Below are 9,683 nucleotides of genomic sequence, written 5' to 3'. Positions count from 1 at the left end.
GAGATCTCTCTTACACACAAACATGCACACAAACACACATGCACACACACACACAAGCACAATTTTGCCTCTCACACAATTTTCTTTCTCACTCTTTCAATCACTTATACACTCATACACACAGGTAACCATGACATCCCATCTTTGAGCACTCTCTGCCTCTCTCCGTATTTAAGGTGCCACACGTGATATATTTATTGTTAGGAACTACTTTGTGTGCAGTCTTTGTTTTCAGGGTTTTCAGTCTTGACTTCTATTGAGTGGTCATGTTTGCAGTCATAATTTTCTAAATTGTTCAGTTTTGGATGAATCATTCAGCCTAAATTTAAGGTAACTATGAGAAATGCTGAAACCCCAATTTACCCTTATACCCGGACCTATACTGCGTGAGGGTTAAATTGTGATCAGTTATATATTTACATTACTACATGTCAAAACTCTTAATTTATCTCATGCATTTGATTGGCTTTATAGGAGGCCAGAGCCACTATCGTAATCAATTATAGACCCTGCGTCATGATGTCATTTGCAAGACTCAGCTACAAACTGACCAATCCAAAAAAAAAGATTAATTGGGGGAAAAACTCAACACAGCAGAATGTGCAGCAGCTATAAACTGTGAGTATTTATAGACACCTCTGTTGGAACAGTCCAATGGAAACAGAAGGGTTCAATCCTAGGCATTTATGTAGTCAAATATTGATCTGATGGCTTGTGTTGTTTCGACATAAATCCATTTGAATGATTAATTTGGTAAAGCGTCACTATGTGTTGCAATGTCCCATGAGCTGGAGAATGTGGTACAATAGGTAAGGCCACATGTATTTGCACTGTACAAAGGACACTATAATACACACAGGCAATGACTTTCCAAGCAAATGGAGCTAATTTAATTTCATCCCTCTATACATTATATTTGACTATGATCTGAACTTGTATAGACAAAACTAAATACAAAAAACAAAGGCATACAACCAGTATCATTGGCAACTTTTTTCTTCATAGACAGTGCCAACTTTGCCCTCAAAATTTGTTCTGCATACTCAACAATACAGTGCTGTCATATCGCCTTGACCATAAGGTAATACCAATAGGTAAAATTGGTTAATTGAAAGAAAACAGTTTATTTTATATTGGTTGATTGAAAGAAAACTGTTTATTTTTATACAGGTTTATTGAAAGAAAACAGTTTATTTTATATTGGTTGATTGAATGAAAACAGTTTATTTTTTCAGGTCGATTGAAAGCAAGCAGTTTATTTTATCTTGGTTGATTGAAAGAAAACCGTTTATTTTATACAGGTTCATTGAAAGAAAACAGTTTATTTTATATTGGTTGATTGAAAGAAACATTTTGTTATATACACAGACGGTGTGGATAGTTACTCTAACTCATTATCAACAATAAGAACCAGTTAACATTGTGTTTCATTTTTTTGTCTGTTGAAAAAATAGATAATGTTCACCGTTACTATACCAACATGGATACACTGAGTTGAATTTTGATTTAGGGCCGATTCAATCAGATCCGCATCAGCCGACATCAGCATGGCTGATGTTTTGACGGTGTCAGAGGTGGAACTGTGTTAGAACTGTCATTGCCATTGGCTGCACAGAGTCGCATTAATATAAATCCCATGCAACCTTGTTTATAAGTTGGAACACTGGAATGTGAGATGTAATTTACATCTTCATTAGGCTGATAGAAATCCTCAGTATTTAGTTTCATGATTTTCAATTTGAGAGTAAATATATCTATATAGCCTACACTTTCTCGTTCTGAACTTCTAACGTGAGTGGGACAGGTGTGACTTCGTGACAATGATCACAAGAGCTCCAACGCAGTTCTACCTCCAACATGGCCAAAACCACAGCTATGCTATCACTGGTTAATGCTTGATCTGATTGAATCTAGGCCTTACACTTTTGAAAAGACACATGTCATAATTCTTCTGTGTCTGCAAGTAATGGAAACAAAGTTTGAGGTTTGTCCCTTTAAAAAGTCAAGCACTGTTTCAAGAGGAAAACGCGTGACAGACAGCATAGCTCTCTCTCCTCTCTCTCTCTCTCCATTTCCATCTCTCACGCCCTCTCTCTTTCACTCTCTCGCTCTGTCTTTCTCGCTCTCCTCTTTGTCATGACAGCAGTGCAGAAGTCTTTGACATGATACTTTGAGTCTTTGTCAGTGTTACTGATGGGAAGACAGCCACTGCCAACGGCCACTGAGGCTTCACCACGATAAGGGTCCATAAGCCATTTTCTTGATCATAGTGGTCCTCAAAACCCAAAATGTTACATCAAATAACTAATATTTCAGTTTATCTCAGATTGTGTTCTCTCTGCCTCTCCTTTTTGAAATAGCATGACCATGCCTGGGAGAAAGAAAAAAACATCCTCGAACAAGCATCTGTGTTGGGGATCAGCTTGTTGGTCAACGACAACCCACGGGGAGGTTTATAGGGCATAGTTGGCCACGGCGGAGGTCAGGCTGAGCAGCAGCGCCCAGACACTGGCACAGACACAGGGTGACCCGTCTTCAGGAGGACCCTTGGGTCTGGTCAGGCCATCGTAACCACTGCTGGGCTCCAGTAAAGGCTGAGTGGAGGACAACATGTGGAAAGGTTGGAAATGACTCAGTGAGTCCAAGTGTTGTGTTTTACATAGAATGGGTAAAACACTAAACCACAGCCACTCCAAGTGAACAAAAACACATTTGAGGCAGATATGAAATATGTTGAAAGTGACTGCTGTTGTAGTCTTTTGGGTGCACTCTGATTTTCCATGTATTGGCACAGTGCAGAGCTAAGGCTTCCTTCTCAATCCCCTTTAGGTAACGCCAGCTTAAACGTTTTAAACATTACTCTCAAGGAAAGCACAAGCTATAGTACAAGCATAGCACATATGGGTTACTAATCTGCTTCTTAGCTATTTGGATATGTTTTATTTCTGTACAATATCAGTCACTTCGCTACGTGAAGACAGGACATTCAGTCATTTCACCATGGACAACAGCAGGCAATGCGAAAGGCAACTACAGTATGTTGTACAGTACATTAGAAGAAAGTATCGAAGCAACATGTTCTAGATATTGTACACCCCAGAGAGTTACTCAGTAATGCCCATTCTACTATGGTCTTATTATGTGCTTTTCCATAACATTGTAAGCATTTTGAATCTGTTTTCAATGTGCTCTCATTCCTGCAACACCTACTGTAGCAAACCATTTGCCTTCAAGTACAGTGACATCAGAAAGTATTCATACCCCTTGATATATTTCACATTTAGTTGTGTTACCGCCTGAATTCAAAATTGATTCAATAATTTTTTTCTCTCACCCATCTACACACAATATCCCATAATGACAAAGTGAAAACATGTTTTTAGAAATGTTGGCAAATTTATAGAAAGTCAAATACAGAAATACAGTATCTAATTTACACTTAAGTATTCACACTCCTGACTCAATACTTTGTGGAAGCACATTTTCTGGGACTTTCTGGGTAAGTCTCTAAGAGCTTTCCACACTTGGATTGCGTTAAATTTGCCCATTTATTATTTTCTAAATTCTTAAAGCTCTGTCAAATTGGTTGTTGATCATTGCTAGACAACCATTTTCAGGTCTTGCAATAGATTTTCAAGTAGATTTTAAGTCAAAACTGTAACTCAGCCACTCAAGAACATTCAATGTCTTATTGGTAACCAACTCCTGTGTAGATTTGCCCTTGTGTTTTAGGTTATTGTCCTGCTGAAAGGTGAATTTATCTCCCAATGTCTGGTGGAAAGCAGACTGAGCCAGGTTTTTCTCTAGGATTTTGCCTGTGCTTAGCTCTATTCCGTTTCTTTTATCCAAAAACACTAGCCAGTCCTTAACAATTACAACTAGGGATGATAGTGTCTACTTGGTAGTGAAAATAGTGCCTACTTGGTAGTGTGTACTGTACCAGGGCTCGAGGTGCTCGAACAGTCAGCGAAAGCCAACTTCATCCACGACAGAGAATGGTTGATTGTCAAAGGGCAATGAATTCCCGTATCTTGGCGTTAATGGATTTCGCCTTTGAGTTGTCTCGCTGACATTTTCTTACTCTTTCAGATGACTGCTCAATTTGTTGACTGCTCGATCCACACAGCAGACATTGTGGGCTAGGTTAGGAATGCTGTGTTGCACGTGTAGCTCTATATTTTTCGCGGCGTCATTATGTCATCTACCTACGTTATATAGGTATGCACGTCAGCTTTGACATCGGTTTTGGACATCGGCGGTAAACTAGACATCGGGCCGATGCCGATGTTGGAATTTTCACCTAATATCGTCCGATTTCGCTATGCTTACCGATATATCGTGCATCCCTTATTACAACCATACCCATAACATGATGCAGCCACCACTATGCTTGAAAATATGTAGAGTGGTACTCAGTAATGTGTTTTAATGGATTTGCCCCAAATATAACACTTGGTATTCAGGACAAAAAGTGAATTGCTTTGCCAATTTTTTTGCAGTATTACTTAAGTGCCTTGTTTCAAACAGGATGCATGTTTTGGAATAGTTTTATTCTGTACAGGCTTCCTTTTTTCACTCAAATAGGTTAGTATTGTGGAGTAACTACAATGTTGATGATCCATCATCAGTTTTCTCCTATCTCAGCCATTAAACTCTGTAACTGTTTTAAAGTCACCATTGGCCTCATGGTGAAATCCCTGAGCGGTTTCCTTCCTCTCCGGTAACTGAGTTAGGAAGGACGCCTGTATCTTTGTGGTGACTGGGTATATTGATATACCATCCAAAGTGTAATTAATAACTTCACCATGCTCAAAGGCAAATTCAATGTCTGCTTTTTTTTTTTTTACCTCCCTGGTCAATGCAACTTATTATCTGTCTTGTTAAGCACATTTTTACTCCTGAGCTGATTTGCCATAACAAAGGGTTTGAATACTAGTGGTTAGAGGGCCAGTAACCGAAAGGTTGCTGGATCGAATCCCCAAGCTGACAAGGTAAAAATCTGTTGTTCTGCCCCTGAGCAAGGCAGTTAACCCACTGTTCCCCGGGCGCCGAAGACGTGGACGTCGATTATGGCAGCCCCCCACACCTCTCAGATTCAGAGGGGTTGGGTTAAATGCAGAAGACACATTTCAGTTGAATGCATTCAGCACTACAACTGACTAGGTATCCTCCTTTCCTCCTTATTGACTAGAGAGTTTTCATTTGTAAAGATTTTGAAAAACATAATTCCACTTCAACATTATGGGGTATTGTGTGTAGAACGGTGACAAAGAAATTCTGGCTGTAACACAACAAAATGTGGAATAAGTCAAGGGGTGTGAATACTTAATGAAGGCTCTGTAAGTGCAGCTTCCTCGATTTACAGAGGCACCATTTCCCCCTGCGAAACCATAGCACATCAACAGAAACATGAAATATTCCCTCCTTACTTACTCCATCTCCACCAATGTAGCCTTTTGAGAGATTCCACTTTGGTACATTTCCCTGTACACAGAGAAAAACATTGTCAGATATTATCTTCCAACTCCTCATGTTCTAACAGCAGTATCTACAACACAAGGCAGCACAACACAACATGGCCAAACTGTTTTAGAAAAATACAATAATGATAATAAATAGTAAATGGTAAAGTCATATAAGCACTGAGAGATGTTTTTGTGTGGGTTTTAGGTGAAAAGAAAGGCTGCATTTATTAAGGAAGAGCTTGGTTTCAGACGTGTGACTGTACAGAGAAATGGTTAAACGACAGTTGCCAAAAAAGCAATCGTTGCTTGACAATGCAGCAAACACATCCGCAACTAAAAGCCAATTAATTAGCAGGTGCAGTGATGTGTGGCAGCAGTCTGTTGACATCGGTCCAGATCTTTGTCTGCAGCCAATATTTTTACACACACACAGACACACATAGACATGCACGCACGCGCGCACGCATGCACACACACATGCACACACAGATACTCACGCAGCCACACACAACATGTTATTGGGGATAACAGGATATTATTAATTTCGTTTTGACAAAGTAGCTAAACATGTAGCAGGAGTACGTTTTACAATTGATCAGAGCTTTGTCGAACAGTAATGTTCAGATGTGTTTTTCAGGGCTGGTTATTGGGTAACCCAGGGTTGGTCCACAATCAATTACATTCAATTGAGTTGAAAATCAACACAATGTACTGTACAGTCAAGGGCACAAAAGCTGAAATTGACTCTGAAGAGGGGGCTAATTCTCCCTTATACAATGGTCCACTTACATAACACGACTATCCAAAAATAATACAAAAGGGCATTATTTTCCTGATTAAAAAACCTGTTAAGATGTGCCATTTAAATTCCAATCAGGTTTCTGCAGGAACATAGACACAGAAAAACAATATGTGGAACTTCCATACTGTGAGTGCTACAAAGACATCATAGTGAGTTTGTCATTTTCTGAGTCACTTGTACATAGGCAGACAATTACAATGGGACATTTAAAACACCTTTTGATCCCCATTTACAAACAGCTGAAATGGCAGTGACATTAGGGGCTCTATTCTACACACAGCACAGCCAGGCAGTGAGCAATGACTAGGGCAACGACAGAGTTGGTATTTTCAGGTCGTGTTAAAGTGCTTGCACATATCTATACAAAGGCTGCACCAACATAGCATTTACAACTATTGGACCACAAATTTATCCCAATGGTTATGGCACAATGGATTCTTAAATAGATCTGAACACACCGAAACGCTTACAAAACTGTTGTGGAAAAATACAGAAGTAGAGAACGTTAGTAGAATCAATATAATAATTCATAATTCATAATTCATAATATAATAACATGTCCAATGGGAAATGTTTTTCTTGCTTATCCTACTTCCTCTGTAGGCTAAATTGCATTATTTTACTAAACTAAGTTAAGTTTAATTACATTTACATTTACATTTAAGTCATTTAGCAGACGCTCTTATCCAAAGCGACTTACAAATTGGTGCATTCACCTTATGATATCCAGTGGAACAACCACTTTACAATAGTGCATCTAACTCTTTTAAGGGGGGGGGGGGGTTAGAAGGATTACTTTATCCTATCCTAGGTATTCCTTAAAGAGGTAATTCAGTGAAATGCTTCTTCCCGAACCTCTCCATTAATAAATGTTAGCACCACTCTTAAGGCCTGTCCACTGAATTAATTGAAATCCTGATTGGTAGGGAAAATGGCATCTCATCCACATTATTCATTCCCCTATACATTCAACAGCCCTCAACAGTTTCACTTCCTGAAACTTTCCAGAGGGTTGAAAATACAGAAGTTGTGAACAGCGATAAGACAAAGTGATATGTCACCTAGATATCTCCTCTCCTTCGATCTTTTGAGAAGACATTTTGAGCACATAGTTATTGACTGAATAAGGTAGAACTTCCCGGACATTAGGCCATAGCTAACATTATTAAAGGAAGAATGAAGCTTTACAAGTAAACAAACTCACATAGCACAATTAACCTGTTAATGGTGATACCGAATACAGGGAAATTGACTTGAGAGGGAATTAAGCTTGAGCAGCACAGCCCAATTGGGTGTAATTCTCCACGGGCCTCATTTATCAATCAAAACTTCAGATTACTTATCAAGTGTCTGGGAAAGCCTGTCCAGCCATCAAACAGACAGCAGACTACGCAATTTCCTTTGCATAACAATTCCACTAAGTGGACACCAGCATACGTGTGGTTTTGAGCACACATGATATTTACAAGGCTAGACAGCCAGTCTTTTTCCAAGAGGAGTCATATCAGCATTCCCCCAGCTAATCTACGATGGAAGTTTGACAAGTTTTAATTGCCAAGCATAGTTGCTGCAGAATGAAGGGCCACCCAAAATGTCCCCACCGGCTCCCTCTCTAATTATAAACTTCCTGCTTGAGTAATCACACGTCTTATTGTTTCCTAATTACCATTTTTACAATAAATTAAGCATTGCACTGCAGCGAGAGAGGCACAGAGCGGTGCATCAATACGGACATACATACAGAACCTTTGGAGAAAGCAATTCAACCGCTCCCCTCTACCTCCTACTGTTAATGTTATCGGTGTGGCTTATTCATTAATTCTCTCCCTCACACCATTTTTAAGGTATTAATTTGCTGTCTTTATCACAATGTGGGTTATGTACAGAACAGTGTAAGAGATGACCATTTAATGGATGTGAAAGCCTGAAATTGCTCAGCATTCAACATCTTTATAGGAGTCTTTCCAAACATAATAATGATGCCAAAACGATGTTGTTTCTCAGCCATGCATGAAACATGGAAATATAAATATCCCTATATAACTCATGTAATAAAACCGAGGATTTTTCTTGTTTAATGCCGTACCAAGGTCCCAATTCGATCAAACACAGTAACTGGGTCTATGGGATAGGTCAAAAACATTTTCATACGCACATTTGGATTTATATACTCCACAGCAAATAGGACTGACATGATTATGTTCAATGTAGAATAGCAATTATTGTCAGCTCTATGAAATATCTGCAACATTCAAAATATTTCATCCCACTGAACATACCCATGTTTACCAGTTTTCATTGAATCTAGAGCAAGGTGATAAATGGGTCACGTTCATGAGGCACCTAAAGGAAACAATTTACTGAAACAGGGAGAGACATCCTGGTATTGTCCATTAAAAAAACACTCATGCGTTTTCAGTTACAAAATGCTTTAAAAAGTTTTCCGTTGCGTGCCCGTAATAATGAACATGACCCTGGTAATTGGAATGTGGCAGCAGGTGCTATAGTAGCTGGTAATTTACCTTCCCGTTGGCCTCATCCTCAGGCTGGACATCATTGGGGTTATCTAGAGGCTCTGAGGTGCTGATTGAGGTCTCTAATCCAGGCTTCATGGAGGGTGTCAATGGGACAGACTCAGCTTTGTGGGAGAGACTGTCTGTTCCATAACCAAATGCTTGAATGGCATTTCCTGTGGGGACAAAGAGATAAAGTAATTTGTCTTGACTGTCTTCCCAGTGTTGGGGCAGCTAACAGTCAGCTCTAAGTCAACTTTTTGGTCCTCTGCCCAATTTTGGGTGTGGGCGTTGATCTACCTATTTTTTGGTCAGTTAGTCCATGTGCAGTTCCTTAACAAGCAAGGTAACAGTGTTTTGTCAGTTGACTATTTAGCTTCACTTTGTTTTTTTGAGAGTTCCAAAGCTAAGCATTTAGCTGGCTTTGTTTTTTATTGGAGCTTACCTACATCTCTCTACAACAATCTACATCATCTGATTTTCATCGTATCATTTTGGATAACAAAAATCTTTATCTTTAAAATTATATATATTTTTAAATGCCTTCCTCACCATCTTAAATAAGCATGCCCCATTCAAGAAATGTAGAACCAGGAACAGATATAGCACTTGGTTCTCTCCAGACCTGACTGCCCTTAACCAACACAAAAACATCCTATGGCGTTCTGCATTAGCATCGGACAGCCCCCGTGATATGCAACTTTTCAGGGAAGTTAGAAACCAATATACACAGGCAGTTAGAAAGGCCAAGGCTAGCTTTTTCAAGCAGAAATTTGCTTCCTGCAACACAAACTCAAAAAAGTTCTGGGACACTGTAAAGTCCATGGAGAATAAGAACACCTCCTCCCAGCTGCCCACTGCACTGAGGATAGGAAACTCTGTCACCACCGATAAATCCACTAT

At 39.4% G+C, this 9,683-nt stretch overlaps 1 protein-coding gene across 1 annotated transcript in view; it reads right to left on the bottom strand.

Annotated features, from left to right (window-relative positions):
• Positions 1–863: 863 nt before the first annotated feature.
• The window catches only part of LOC129853244 (GDNF family receptor alpha-2-like), a 75,489-nt gene continuing 66,669 nt past the window's right edge, over positions 864–9,683 (bottom strand). Inside the window, exons 7-9 of the mRNA XM_055919080.1 lie at positions 8,790–8,956; positions 5,434–5,484; positions 864–2,594 (exon numbers count right to left, since the gene is read on the bottom strand). Of these exons, the coding sequence (XP_055775055.1) occupies positions 2,454–2,594; positions 5,434–5,484; positions 8,790–8,956 (359 nt within the window). The 3' untranslated portion in view covers positions 864–2,453. The remainder of the gene's footprint in view (positions 2,595–5,433; positions 5,485–8,789; positions 8,957–9,683) is intronic.

Source organism: Salvelinus fontinalis, chromosome 4 (assembly GCF_029448725.1).
Source record: "Salvelinus fontinalis isolate EN_2023a chromosome 4, ASM2944872v1, whole genome shotgun sequence".
Classification (NCBI taxonomy): domain Eukaryota; kingdom Metazoa; phylum Chordata; class Actinopteri; order Salmoniformes; family Salmonidae; genus Salvelinus; species Salvelinus fontinalis.
This window is presented reverse-complemented; position numbering and strand designations above follow the sequence as displayed.